Below are 15,547 nucleotides of genomic sequence, written 5' to 3'. Positions count from 1 at the left end.
TACTTGAGAGGACACAGGGGATAAGGTGTCCACAGGATAGAATCAGGCTACTGACATATGATGGATGGAATATTCATTGTAGTGGAGGAAGATGTAGTGTTATTTGTTCACCACAGAGATGTTTGGGTTGGAGGGGAGAAGAGACTTAGTGGTTGGGTCAGGAAGAAGGAATTATCAGAACAATGTGGACGAGGTGACTGGTGAGGCCTGTGAATTGGCAGTGATCCAGGATGATCAAAGTGTGAGGCTTGGGAGATAAATCTGACTGAAAATTTTCCAAAAGAATGAATCCCAGCCAAGTCCTGGGGGATGGTAGATTACTGCTTCTTTGAATATTTGATTTTTTTTTTTTTAAACTGGATGCCAGACATTGTACATTTTACATCTTTGGGTGGAGAAAATTTTTGTTCTCCTGTTAATATTCTTGAGCTTTATTTTGCGGTGCAGTTAAATCCCTCAGAAACGGCTAGATCCTTTTAGATCTTGCTTTTACATCGTGTTAGGTACGTCTGGGGTAGTGCTCAGTCTAGGGATAGTTCTTCACTGCTGAGCAACACCCTACTGTGTGAACCTAGCGGTCTTCCATTCTTGTGTCGTGTGAGTACCAGACATTTCATCTCTAATCCTTTCCTGCAGTTCCTTCCCTAGCCTTGGATAGTTTGCCCACATGTATACTCAGGTACTCAGCTGAATATTGAGGGGATATTTGATTTCTTAGAGTCTCTTTCTCTGCATTTTCTCCTCTTCACCCTGTCCTTGGTGTCCTTGAATTCTCAATGCCTTTTCCTCATCCATTCAAGAAGTCCACCAGGCTCCTGGGGTTTCCTGCTCTATTTTGTGGTCCGGAGTGCTCAAGTTATAAGCTGGAGCAGTCACAGGACTCCTCTTGTTTACCATCTCCTAGAGACCAGTTTTTGCCTGATGTCTAGTGTCATGCAAACCATTGCTTAATATATTTTGTCTATCATTTGGTTGTTTCAGTGGAAGGATAAATTCAGTCTCAGCCACTCCATCTTGCCTGGAAGTGGAAGGCACTGACCCTTTTAATACTCCATGGTGATTCTAATACACAACCAGATTGAGAATCACCACTGTAAAAATTCGGCCAAAGTCTGAGTTAAGGGTACTTCCATGGAGCTCCTCATGTAGAACAAGTACAGGTTTATAATAATGAAGCAAATTACAATTGTGCAAATATATTATTATATATGAAGTCTTGCCATGTAATACTCCCTGGTAGAGTGTGAACTCCCTCAGAGGAGTAGGTTCATGTCTTTCCTATATCCCCACCATCTTTGCACATTAGAGATGCAGAAGATCTGGGTTGATGGCAAGCAAGAAGAAATGAAACATATCTTCTGTGTATCTGATTATCACCTTTCTTTGTATTCAATTAAAGCTAACACATCTCAGAAATTTGTTGTCAATCCCATTCTTAAGTATATTTTGTAGTGGAAAACTATATTTTCCAATAGTGTCTATAAATCCTTAATAATTAAGGACATTTCCTGACATTCCAGTAATCTAAATTCCTTCTTCGTAGGGTGACTGAGGTTCACTTTATGGCCCTGTCTTCAGGGGCCATAATTGCTCATCCTTATTCTTAGAGTCATATGGTGGTAAACCTCTAAGGAATCTCAGGAGACTCCCTTAACTTTCTGCAAGAATCTCTCAAATGAAATCTGTTGTGAGTCTCTTTTTACTGAGAGTGATAACCCAGCCCAGTATAGCAATTACAGATTCTCCTGGCTACTCTTTCTTCCAACTGGCTAGACTTACTCATCTATAGAACAACATTTAGGTAAGTTTTTCATCACTTATGTAAATCCATCCTTTCATTCAGTTAACATTTGTTGATTTTCTGACATTAGCTAGGCTTTTATCATCTGTTAATCATTAATCTTATTCTTTTCAGAGTATTTGTAAGTAAATTCTAGTTTTCTTTCTAATCCATTAAATACTTGAAGGTTGCCATAACTAAATGTATTATTATGGTGATTCTGATATAAAAAGTTAATTACTCAGTCACATGATCTTCAAATAGGTTTATGTATAAATTTAGAAATTATAAACATCATGTTTCTATTTCGTTAACTGCCTAGGCCTATCAAAACTATGTTAAAAAGAATGGTGAAGAAAAATTACTTCCTGGACTTGACCTAAATCACAGACAACTGTTCTTCCTGAATTTTGCCCAGGTATTGTTATCTTTCTTGATTGATAGATATGAAAATCATTTTGAGTTATAATTTCATACTAAGTTAGATATTGCATACTGAGTTTTCTTGTTTTAATCAGTTGTGGCAGAGCATTTGACTGACTGACTTTCATTGTGTGTAACAGTCTATCAGACCATATTAATGATAATTATGTTTCTGGTTGCCTATTATTAAATGTTATTTGAAGAGTAATTGGTTGTGGAATGCAGAATTTCTATTTAGTTTTTGCAATAGGAAGTTTGCTTTTCTTCCATACTGCCCAAACAAATAATCCTTGATGCAACCTGAGTACACTGCTTTCCTTTGTCTATTTCTATCCCTAGGTGTGGTGTGGAACCTACAGGACGGAGTATGCACTCAACTCCATTAAAACAGATGTGCACAGTCCAGGCAATTTCAGGTGTGTGGGTATCAATGGTGTCAAAGTGCTCCAGTATTGGCTCCATGATTTCAGGTTTGGAGGCTTGTTTTTGACTGTGCTTCTGTACAATTTGGAAATCCAGTGCTTCTCTTTTTCCTTTCTTTTTTTTCTGAGGGTCTCAGAAAGAATTAACCGAACACATCAAGATAAATGTCATGTTTACACAAGCATAGCCTTGACTGCTCTTATCCTCAGATTGTGTATGACCTAGGCCCAGTTGTTGATGAATTCCAACAAAGATGTCACCTCAGAACAGCGGCTCTATTTAAAGCTAGCAGAGACATTTCTAAGAGGCTACAAAAGGCAAAGCCCTAGAACCAGTGAGTAGCTGTTCCAAAAAGATTTCCATTCAATACAGAGGAAAATTTTCTAGTAATGAAAAGGTCCCAACGTGGAGTAAAGTTGTTCCCAAAACTCCAGGAAAGAGTATGATGAAGCAGAGTTCAGAGAACAACCTGGCAGGAATGCTGGAGGAAAATTCTGTGCAGAGGAGAAGGTTGAATTATAAGGTATCTAAAGTCCTTCCTGATTCCGAAGACCTAAGAGAACACCAGATTGAAAGAAGATCAACCAACTATCATTTGAATGTTAAATTGTAAATCCTTGTGTGTCTGTTTTAGGGCCGAGTTCCTAATTCCTAGCCCTTCCTCAGGTACTGCACTCTTCATCACCGATTTGCTGATCAGCAGCAGCATCTCTCAGGCATGAATGTGTGAGAAACAAATGAAAAATTCTGTAGGCTTATTGGGAAACAGTTTGAGAACAAAAGAAAGCTAATGGGCTAATTTTAAAAGCTTCTCCTGAAACAAACACAAACATACTACCCAGATCATTCACTCCTGAATAAAATACACATTCAATTGTGAAATAATAAAAAAGCATATTTAAAATTAAAGAATTTACTCATCTTATTCTTGCATCATCATCACCATTGACTATTTGCCTTAACAGTTCTTTCAAATTCATTCATTCAACAATTGATTATTGTATGCCTATTATATGTATGGTGCAAACTAAATTTATCCTTGCTAGGATGTACAAATTATGTCCTTTTTTAGATAAAAAAGTGAAGTGTTAGTCACTTAGTCATGTCCATCTCCTTGCAACCCCACAGACTGCTGCCCACCAGGCTCCCCTGTTCATAGAATTCTCCAGGCAAGAATACTGGAGTGAGTAGCCATTCTCATCTCCAGAGGATCTTCCCAACCCAGGGATTGAACCCCGGTCTCTTGCATTGCAGGCAGATCCTTTACTGTGTGAGCCATGAGCAGCATAATCCCTGGACCAATTCTCATTATGGTTTTGTAATTTTTAGGTTTTTCTTTTTTTTTAAATTTTACTTCCGGTTTTATTGAGATATAATTAACATGCACCACAGTATAAGTTTCAGATGTATAGCATAATGGTTCAAATTGCATACATCATGAAGGGATTACCATAACATTAATAACTTTATTGAACTTCTGTCATCTCAAATAGATACAAAATTAAGTGAAAAAATACTTTTTCCTTGTAATGAGAACTCTTCCGTCTTACTCTCTTAACTGTCATGTGTGACATACAGTAGTGTTAATTTTATGTCATGTTATGCATCACATCCCTAGTACTTATTTATTTTATAACCGAAAGTTTGTACCTTTCAACTACCTTCATCCAATTGCCCTCCCCCTGATAACCACAAATCTGATAGGTTTTCCTCTGAGTGCATTTCTTTATTTTTGAGTATAATTGACTTACAATACCATGTTAATTCCTGCTGTGCAACAGTGATTCAATAGCTTTACTTTTTTAAAGTTGTCTTTTTCTTTACTGAAGTCTTTAGAAGTTAAGATCTAACAATCTGGGGATGACAGAGTATTTATAACCTCACACAAATCACCATAACAATCTAATCTGTCAAAGCTTTATATACCCTATATATATATCCTATATATCCTCATGAACCAAGGCATATATCCATAAAAAGCCCAGGTTAATTTAAGTAATTTTAATACAGTACTTTGTATGTACAGCATCCTCAAAGAACAAGGGGTAGCATATTAAATTTTTTGACAGCTAATGTATGTCTCTCTAGTATTACCATTTTTATTTTAACCAGTGGATTAAAATTTCGGTGTTTAAAATAAATTTTCCAACTTCCTGCCTTATTAACACAGTATCCTGAAGAAAAGCTAAGTTTTCTTTTTTGATGATGCAGATTTTTGTTATGAGTAATACTTATGGTTTCACTGTTTATTAGGTTAGCGAAGGCCTCGAGGCTGTAACATGTGGAGTTATTCCTACACTACAGAGCCATTACGGTGATTTTTTTGACTTTTCAGTTAAGATTTTTTGTTAGGGTTATTCTACCTGTTGTCTCTTCCCTAGTTTTTTTTTTTTCTTATCATGAAATTGCCTGCCTTCAGCCATCCCATTTCTTCATTCTTGTTGGCTCAAAAAGCATATTCTACAGTTTATGGTAGAAAATGAATGCAAGCCTTGAATTAAGAAAAACGCTGAGTTCCATTCAGGGCTCTGCCATTTATGAGCTTTTCCTTAACCTCTGGGTCTCAATTTCTTGATATATAAAATGAGAAGTAAATTATAATGAGAGTTGCTTGGAGGGTTAATGTTAATGTATATGAAATCTCTATTATATGTATGTGCTTGAAATTAGTACCTGAACTATTATGTAGGAGAAATATGACCAGAATAAGAGTTCCTATGAATAAAGCATAGGGATTTTGCAGTCATTCCCTATTAGCTGACAGTCAAGGGTTTTGACGTTTTTTTTTTCTCATTTCTTATGTCTGCATAGTTCAAAATGTCAGTAACTGATCACCAGAAAGTGATCATATAGGTAAACAAGGAATTTTTTTCTACCCTCAATTTTAAACTGAAAACAGTATTTTGTTATAAATATGTAAAATTATTTGTAACTTTTATTTTATTTGTTCTGGCCCAAAAGATGCCTCTTTGACTATTTTTCATTCATAATAAGAGAAGTATGTGTTGATTTTTTTATAAAAGGGTAAGTGGAATGCCAACCTTTTTTCCAGGAAAATTATTATTTGCTCTGGAGATAAAGGGATTTCCTTGGCAAAAGGTTGAGGTCACGTTTAGTTTTGGAAACAGGCTGCTTCCTGGCTGTACAAAGTCAAATACATTTTTTTTTTAAAGAACCTTAAAAACTAATAGACACTGAGTTGCTATTGAAAAATTGTGCATAGTGGTTTCTGTAGAAATATTCCTGAAATGAAGGGAGATTTTGTAACTTTATGCTTAAATAACCACACTATCAAAGTATAAGTCCAGGTATAGTTGTTATAAAGTTGAATCTATAGAACCATATTTTGTGTGTGTGTTTGTGTGTGTGTGTGCTCAGTTGGTTTGTCCTGTCTGACTCTTTGCAACCCCATGGACTGTAGCCCGCTAGAATCCTATGTCCGTGGGATTTTCCAGACAAGAATACTGGAGCCAGTTGCCATTTCCTACTCTAGGGGATCTTCCCTACCCAGGGATCGAACCTGCATCTCTTGCATTAAAGGTGAATTTTTTTACCACTGAGCCACCTGGGAAGCTCCCAAACAATACTAGGTCTAGGCTATAATTATTTTATTCCTCCTAATTAAAGTCTTATGTACTTTAAACTTTAGTATTTAAAGTAAAAACCTGATATTCTAGAATTTTAAATGACTTCATTTGGAAATCTAGTTTTTGTTAGTTGTCTACAGTCACTTCAAAGAATGGTTGCTGTGATACTACTAAAAATAAATGTGTTTCTAAGGTTATTCAGATATAATATTTCTGTATAAGATAAAAGGGTCTGGTCATTTTTTAAAGTAAATCGAAATAGACAAAAATGATACCCATGTCTGCTTCCTAAATAGTAAGGGTGCTAATCTAGATACTTAGATTGCTTGAGATCATCCTCCAGTCAGAATAAAGTGTATTTTATAGATCCCAGTAGTAGTAGTTCAGTTGCTCAGTCCTGTCCAACTCTTTGCGACCCCATGGACTGCAGCACGCCATGCTTCCCTGTCCATCACCAACTCCCAGAGTTTATCCAAACTCATGTCCATTGAGTCAGTGATGCCATCCAAACTTCTCATCTTCTGTCGTCCCCTTCTCCTCCTGCTCTCAATCTTTCCCAGCAACGGGGTCTTTTCAAATGAGTCAGCTCTTTGCATCAGGTGGCCAAAATATTGGAGTTTCAGCTTCAACATCTGTCCTTCTAATGAATATTCAGGACTGATCTCCTTTAGGATGGACTGGTTGGATCTCCTTGCAGTCCAAGGGACTCTCAAGAGTCTTCTCCAACACCACAGTTCAAAAGCATCAATTCTTCAGCACTCAGCTTTCTTTCTTCAGTCCAACTATCATATCCATACATGACCACTGGAAAAACCATAGCCTTGATTAGATGGACCTTTGTTGGCAAAGTAATGTCTCTGCTTTTTAATAATGCTGTCTAGGTTGGTCATAACTTTCCTTCCAAGGAGTAAGCGTCTTTTAATTTCATGGCTGCAATCACCATCTGCAGTGATTTTGGAGCCCAGAAAAATAAAGTCAGCCACTGTTTCCACTGTTTCCCCATCTATTTGCCATGAAGTGATGGGACCAGATGCCATGGTCTTAGTTTTCTGAATGTTGAGCTTTAAGCCAACTTTTTCACTCTCCTCTTTCACTTTCATCAAGAGGCTTTTTTAGTTCCTCTTCACTTTCTGCCATAAGGGTGGTGTCATCTGCATATCTGAGGTTATTGATATTTCTCCCGGCAATTTTGATTCCAGCTTGTGCTTCCTCCAGCCCAGCGTTTCTCATGATGTACTCTGCATATAAGTTAAATAAGCAGAGTGACAGTATACAGCCTTGACGTACTCCTTTTCCTATTTGGAACCAGTCTGTTGTTCCATGTCCAGTTCTAACTGTTGCTTCCTGACCTGCATACAGGTTTCTCAAGAGGTAGGTCAGGTGGTCTGGTATTCCCATCTCTTTCAGAATTTTCCACAGTTTATTGTGATCCACACGGTCAAAGGCTTTGACATAGTCAATAAAGTAGAAATAGATGTTTTTCTGGAACTCTCTTGATTTTTTGATGATACAGCAGATGTTGGCAATTTGATCTCTGGTTCCTCTGCCTTCTCTAAAACCCACTTGAACATCTGGAAGTTCACAGTTCGCGTATTTTTGAAGCCTGGCTTGGGGAATTTTGAGCATTACTTTGCTAGCGTGTGAGATGAGTGCAATTGTGTGGTAGTTTAAGCATTCTTTGGCATTGCCTTTCTTTGGGATTGGAATGAAAACTGACCTTTTCCAGTCCCGTGGCCACTGCTGAGTTTTCCAAATTTGCTGGCATGTCGAGTGCAGCACTTTCCCAGCATCATCTTTTAGGATTTGAAACAGCTCAACTGGAATTCCATCACCTCCACTAGCTTTGTTCTTAGTGATGCTTCCTAAGGCCTACTTGACTTCACATTCCAGGATGTCTGGCTCTAGGTGAGTGATCACACCATCATGGTTATCTGGGTCATGAAGATCTTTTTTGTACAGTTCTTCTGTGTATTGTTTCCACCTCTTCTTAATATCTTCTGCTTCTGTTAGGTCCATGCCATTTCTGTCCTTTATTGAGCCCATCTTTGCATGAAATGTTCCCTTGGTATCTCTAATTTCCTGAAGAGATCTCTAGTCTTTCCCATACTATTATTTTCCTCTGTATCTTTGCACTGATCACTGAGGAAGGCTTTCTTATCTCTCCTTGCTATTCCTTGGAACTCTGCATTCAGATAGGCATATCTTTCCTTTTCTCCTTTGCTTTTCACTTCTCTTCTTTTCACAGCTATTTGTAAGGCCTCCTCAGACAACCATTTTTCTTTTTTACATTTCTTTTTCTTGGATAGATCCTATACCACTATTAATGCTAGTAATGTTTTCCACAGCTTAATATCTAATATTTTTAAAGGAATATTCTTTCTAATGATTTCTTTAGGCATTTTAAAGTAATGTGGCCCTTTTGTTCCTTATTATTCTATGATTGGGGCTTCCCTGGTGGCTCAATTGGTAAAGAATCCACCTGCAATGCAGGAGACCCCAGATATATTTCCTGGGTCGGGAAGATCCCCTGCAGAAGGGCCAGGCTATCCACTCCAGGATTCTTGGGCTTCCCTGGAGGCTCAGCTGGAAAAGAATCTGCCTGAAATGCGGGAGACCTGGGTTCAATCCCTGGGTTAGGAAGATCCCCTGGAGGAGGGCATGGCAACCCACTCCAGTGTTCTTGCCTGGAGAATCTCTATGGACAGAGGAGCCTGGTGGACTACAGTCCAAGGGGTCACAGAGTTGGACACAACTGAGTGACCAAGCACAGAACAGCACATTCAATGATTCAACATGCCTAAGAATACGGATGTTTCCTCCATTTACCTTAAATGTTAGCATTTTTTTATTTCTGGTATTTTATACATGATGTGGATTTTAGTGGCCCTTGTAGAATTTCTTTTAGCACTTACTAATCTTTAGCCCATGCCTGGAAATCTATTCACACATTTATTTCTTGATGAATTTATAGTGAAACACATGTGGACTAATGTGACCTTACCTTAAAAGAATCATGAACGTTAGTTAATGATAAATTTTGAACAGTTTATTCATGAATGAAGCTAGTTAACCTTGTAACCCTGTTGTCTGTTTTAAAAAATTGGAAAAGATTTTCAGAGAACTCATAAATTGTTAGAAGCTCATTCAGTAATTAAAAAAACAGTTAATTTCAAGCAGGAGTAGTCAGATATGTAGATATGTAGATAAAGTTCATTCTTGATTACATGTTCAACTCCACATCTCTTAGATATTTTCAGTACAAGTGTTTATTTGCCAAGGTAGTAAACAGTAGGAATTTGATAAAATAGCAGTAGTATATATTTTATATAATAAACTAAAATTTTCAAGAAAATTACTGTAGGAAATAATAAAAGATGTTATTGTCTCCTGTTATTATAAACACAAACAGTGCATAGTTTTCATATAGCATTAAAAAAAATTGATGAAATATGATCCTATTCTTAGAGAAGAAATGTACGTTAACTGATAATGTATCCACTTTTTGAAATAGATTATTTATGTCATCCATCCAAAGAGTTGATGTTATAAACAACCAAGCACTAATTAGAGTCCTAGGAAAAAGTAAGTGAAGCCCTGGTACATCGTTGACCTAATGTTTCAGAATCAGATTATCTAAACTGAAGTTTTTGGCTGGAAAGAAAGGACCTGGAATGGAAATGGAGGGCTGAGTGTTCCTTATTTTGGGTGTCATTGTATGGCCAACTCCCAGTGGTGTATTGTGGGCTTTCTTGTTTTGAGGTATATTCCTTTAAATTTCTTTAATATTTTTAAGAGAGAAGTAGAATTAAGTCTTGGGTTTGGACATTTTTACTCAAGTACTTGTCCCCATGTGGTGATATCTAAGATAATGATCCCTTGAAAAAATTTTAATAAAATAAGAGCAAAGAGAGCAGTTCTTCCAGCCAGTGATGCTCAAATGCTCATGACCCCATCCATCAGGAGCTTGCTCCTCAGTTAGAGGAACAGTCAGACCACCAGCATACTGTCCCTCAGCGAGCACTTAGGGCTTCTAATGAAGGAAGGGGATCAGATTAAATGAACCAAAGCCCTTCTCTAACTCCGAGTCTGTGAGCTTAGAACCTTAAAGACTAAGTACTACTATAAATCCCTGATTTCTGAAATCTTCCTATTGTTATATGTATGATCACTTTGACCAGGTTATCAAGTAAATTTGTTCATGAAATTTCAAGTGTAAGAAATGACACATGGGCTTTATTCTTATTATTAATCAAATTAATTCAAACTCTACCCTAAGCCAGGAGGTGAGAAATTCAGTTTCAGTCATTTTCAGTGTATTCCTTCTTAGGGTCATACAGGAATCCAAAGGCATCTCATGAGCCTAGAAATCAAGGAATTACCTCCTTCTCTGGCCTGCCATGGGTGCTAGCATCCTTGCAGTCCTCTCGTCCTATCTGAAGTTAAGTGGTTCCATTTCCTCCCTTTGGTCATGGTCAAGCTAGGCAGCAACCACTGCTCTTGACGTTAAGTCTCACTGACAGCCACGGACCATCCTATCCAGGGTCCTCTCTGGACCCTGCTCAGAGAGGCAGACATGTCCTTGTCATTCACACAACCTGCCTTTACTGGCCCTCTCTTCAGGCTTGAGGAGACCTCCCTCTTCAGCCAGTGAACAGATAGATGTAAATTCTTCTGCTCTACCCCTCTCCCCTACCCCGCTTCATGCCGGGAAGATTCCTTTTGATCTTTAATACTGCTCTGAGTGCATGCATGAGAGATCGCTCAGTCGTGTCCAACTCGTTGCAGCCCCATGGGCTGTAGCCCACCAGGTTCCTCTGTCCATGGGATTCTCCAGGCAAGAATACTGGAGTGGGTTGCCATGCCTTCCTACAGGGGATCTTCCCAATCCAGAGATCAAACCTGTGTCTCCTGCATCTCTGGAATTGCAGGTGGGTTCTTTACTGTCTGAGCCTCCAGGGTAGTCCCAAGATTGCTCTAGGAGTCCTCAAAAACATACAACCAAAAAAGTTTACATCCTCCCTGAATGGGAAATTTGAGAAATAACTGATGTGGTGATGGGTTACACATTAGGAAGTAGGACTTTTCCAAATTCGATGTGGAATGAAATAGGGGGAGGAAATGCTTTCTTTTCCTCCTGTTGGTTCATTGTAACAAATAAACCAAAAACACTGAGCTTTGCTTTTCTTCATAATGTCCTGTTACTCTCTACATGTAATCACCGTGACCAGGTGACAGGCTCATTCATTATTTCTGGAGTTCTGCAATAAAAGAGGACTGTGCTAAGCTGTGGGGGAGCAGCAGGGAGCAAAGTATACTCCATATGTTGTCCTCATTGAGATTACAGTGTCGAGAGTATGTCAGGAAGGAGAGAAGGAGAAAAAAATCATCACATTTCATGACAAGTGCTGTGATGGGGCTGGTACAGTGAGAGGGGCTCACATGGACAGTATTCCAAGAAGGCTTCTAAGATGATGTGTTGAAGCAGGGGCTGAGGAGTTAGCCGCATGGTCAATGGGGAGTTAGCCACATAGTCAATGTGGAGTTAACCGCATGGTCACTGGGGAGTAACTTTGCAGGGAGTGGGGTCGGCAGGCACAGTAGGGCCAGACAAGGGCAAGAGCTTAGCCAGTTTGCATAATGTAAGGTGGATCCATGTAGTTTGAGCCTAATGGGGAATAGGGGAAACAGACCATGAGGAGGCTGGCAGGTAGGCTGGGGCCATCAGGACATTGGAGATGATGGAGAGGAGTTTGGATTTTCTTCAAGTCCCTAGAAGGTTATAAGTAAAAGAATTACTGATTTAAATACTTCTAGAATTTTTATTGGGGCATAGTTGTTTTACAATGTTGTGCTATTTTCTGCTGTACAGCAAAGTGAATCTGTGATACATATATCCCCTCTTTTTTGGATTTCCTCCCCATTTAGGTCACCACAGAGCATTAAGTAGAGCTCCCTGTGTTATACGCTAGGTTTTCATTAGTCGTCTGTTTTATACATAGTCGTGTATACATGTCAATCCTAGTCTCCCCATTCATTTGACCCCTCCTTTTCCTGCTTGGTGTCCATAGGTTTGTTCTCTACATCTGTGTCCCTATTTCTGCTTTGCAAATAGATTCATCTGTACCATTTTTCTAGATTCCCCATATATGCATTAATCTACCATATTTGTTTTTCTCTTTCTGACTTACAGCATCACTCTGACTGCTGTGTGGAGAATGGGTTAGAGGGGGAGAGAAATGCTGGGATGTATACAGTTCAAAAAGGAAATGGCAGCCCACTCCAGTATTCTTGCCCGAGAAATCTCATGGACAGAGGATCCTGATGAGCCACAGTCCCCGGGTCTCAAAGAGTCGGACACAACTTAGGAACTAAACAGCAACAGTAATGCAATTCATATATCTGCCGTGTAGGCAGATCTCAGCACCTTAGAACATGTTCATAGTCTTCTGACCACTCCAGTCTGCTTGCCTCCTAACCCCACGCCCCCAACCCAAGGTGGCTGAGGTGGGATGGTCCCAGTGGAAAGAGAAGGGAAGGAGCTGGTTCATGGTTGATGGGAAAACATCACCTCTCCATCACTGTACTGACCCATGCGCTTCAAATACTGCTTGGTGCCAATAGTGGGTTGGACAGTGTTGTTTTTACCCATTGGGGTTCAGAGATAAAAGGAAATTGGCATTTTGCCAACACTTCCCAGTTACTCAGGCTAAATCCAGTTTCTGATATCTATGGTGTTCTTTGAGGGGGAAAGGAAAATAATTGTTATCTTCCCTATTAAATCAACAGATACCTATTTAAAGTCTATCATAAAGTTACACTGTGATACCTTTCAAGATATGTTCAGTTCAGTTCAGTCACTCAGTCGTGTCCAACTCTGTGACCCCATGGACCGCAGCACGCCAGGCCTCCCTGTCCATCGCCAACTCCCAGAGTTTACTCAAACTCATGTCCATTGAGTCAGTGATGCCATCCAACCATCTCATCCTCTGTCGTCCCCTTCCCCTCCTGCATTCAATCTTTCCCAACATCAGGGTCTTTTCCAATGAGTCAGTTCTTCGCATCAGATGTCCAAAGTACTGGAGTTTCAGCTTCAGCATCAGTCCTTCCAATGAACACCCAGGACTGATCTCCTTTAGGTTGGACTGGTTGGATCTCCTTGCAGTCCCAGGGACTCTCAAGAGTCTTCTCCAACACCACAGTTCAAAAGCATCAATTCTTCAGCAATTAGCTTTCTTTATGGTCCAACTCTCACATCCATAAGTGACCACTGGAAAAACCATAGCTTTGACTAGACAGACCTTTGTTGACAAAGTAATGTCTCTGCTTTTTAAGACGTCATAATTTTATTCTTTGACCAGATTCTTCTTAAAATAACTGCACTTCCAAGTTTGAATTATTCATTTATCCTACCACCACATATATAGAGTATTTATAAATTAACTCCTCAAACCAAGCTTAAGATGCAGGTAATATTACACGCATTTTATAGAAAAGGAAACTGAGGCACAGACAGGCTAAATAAAAACAGCTCATTACTGGGATTTAGAGCATGTGGTCTGTCTTCAAAATCTGTGTACTTAACCCCTGTAGTTTACCATATCTCTGTTTAAACATTCTGTTAATGAAAAGGAGTGGGCTCATTCTACCAGTTTTTTTGTTTTGTTTTAATTTCCTTTTAAACTGAAAGTTCCAAACTCATTCACTTGATCTACATAAATTCTGTAGAGCTCTTACATGGTGTGGACATGAGTATCAAATGCTGATGGTGATTTCTGTTTGTTTCCAGGATTATTGGGACTTTGCAGAACTCTCCTCAGTTTTCAGAAGCCTTCCATTGTCGCAAGAATTCATACATGAATCCAGAAAAGAAATGCCGTGTTTGGTAATCTTCAGAAGAAGCGGTGCAACCCTTGGCTAAACTTGCCCAAATCACAGAAATGGGGAACTCTATCCGAGAGAGAAGGGGTCAGAGAGGTCACTGATTACATGGACGTAGTTCACAGGGGTGAGAACATGGCAATAAAAATGAAGTTAGGTTATTCTGGAAAAGGCGTGGAGGGAGGAGGGGTCTAATGTCTATCAAATCACTCATTCTCACTGTATAAATTATGCTTAATCTCTAGACAGAATATTACTGTTCATTTCAGTTTCCCATATGATCTGCCAATTTGATGTTGTCTCTTGAGGTGGACTGGAATTTCTAATCTAAGGGAGAAAGAAGAGGTAGAATAGTTCACTTGGCCCCAAAAGTATAGCAGTAGCTAAGAGTTAAGAACATGAAGCCTGTGTACCTATTTTTACCTTTTTTTGCAACATTTACACTCCTTCAGAACTCTTCCAAAGAATTCTTATACATATTGGGGCCTTGGGACTCAACATAGTTCTAATCTAATTTTACCAGTCATCAGTTATTCATTCTGAGAGTATTCTAAGCACTCTTAGGGCTAAAATGAATGTCTAAAACTGTTTTTTGCTGTACCTGCTTTCACTGATAATGAGATTCTTGAGGCTCCCTGCAATTTTCTAAGCAGTTTCTTGTTCTCTCTCAAAACTTGGTCTTTTTAAGAGATTTGTAGTAATGTATAAATAATAATTTTTATATTTAATTATAACTACATTTATGACTAAATAATTGTTATTATAAGTAGCCATTGAATATTGAAGCTTCAGACCAAGATAAATAGTTAATGAACCAACAAGGTCTGTAAAGTGATGTACAGATAAAGATTTGAGACTTTTTAAACTTATAAATCATATTGATGAAAAGCTTTAAGCACAAACTTTGGGTTAAAAACTGCCCCTGGACAGTTGGCTAGAGGTACATAAGAGTTGTAGTGTATAAGCAGGATTTTCAAAATGAAATCTTCTCTGAGGGAGGCTATGATAAAAGGGCACAACTGCATTTATGTAGCTCTGCATCTCCTGTCTTTTCAGATTTGTCATGATGGAAATATTTTGATAATAAATTGAAATTGTGAACCCATTATTCACTAAGCTTATTGTGCCAGCCGTCCAGCTTTGGAAGTGCATTTCTGAATAGAAATAAGAGGCTTCTGCATATCCCGTGGGCTTGTTTCTAAAATTCTAACTCACCTAGAGTTCTGGGAGCAGAGATCTCATCCCTGAGAGCAGTTGAGTTCTTGAGGCTTTTCTGTTCTCTTTTCCTGTCCTGTTGGCTAGTTCGGTTCATTACTTGAGTAATATTTTACAGAAGAGGTCCAAAATCCTTATTTTTCCTAGTGAAACATGAAAATGGAATATCCAAAATACCAGTGTTGGTTTTCCTACCCCTTGAAAAATGCCTGTTTACATTTTTTAATGGTTTTGAAATATA

At 38.7% G+C, this 15,547-nt stretch overlaps 1 protein-coding gene across 5 annotated transcripts in view; it reads left to right on the top strand.

Annotated features, from left to right (window-relative positions):
* The window catches only part of MME (membrane metalloendopeptidase), a 108,471-nt gene extending 93,275 nt beyond the window's left edge, over positions 1 to 15,196 (top strand). For all 5 annotated transcript variants that reach the window (XM_043473944.1, XM_043473946.1, XM_043473943.1 and 2 more), the window contains 3 exons: positions 2,103 to 2,198; positions 2,543 to 2,619; positions 14,000 to 15,196. In XM_043473944.1, coding sequence (XP_043329879.1) covers positions 2,103 to 2,198; positions 2,543 to 2,619; positions 14,000 to 14,099 — 273 coding nt within the window. In that variant the 3' untranslated portion in view covers positions 14,100 to 15,196. The remainder of the gene's footprint in view (positions 1 to 2,102; positions 2,199 to 2,542; positions 2,620 to 13,999) is intronic.
* The last annotated feature ends 351 nt before the right edge of the window (positions 15,197 to 15,547 follow it).

The sequence above is a fragment of the Cervus canadensis genome, chromosome 7, assembly GCF_019320065.1.
Source record: "Cervus canadensis isolate Bull #8, Minnesota chromosome 7, ASM1932006v1, whole genome shotgun sequence".
In the NCBI taxonomy this organism is placed as follows: domain Eukaryota; kingdom Metazoa; phylum Chordata; class Mammalia; order Artiodactyla; family Cervidae; genus Cervus; species Cervus canadensis.
This window is presented reverse-complemented; position numbering and strand designations above follow the sequence as displayed.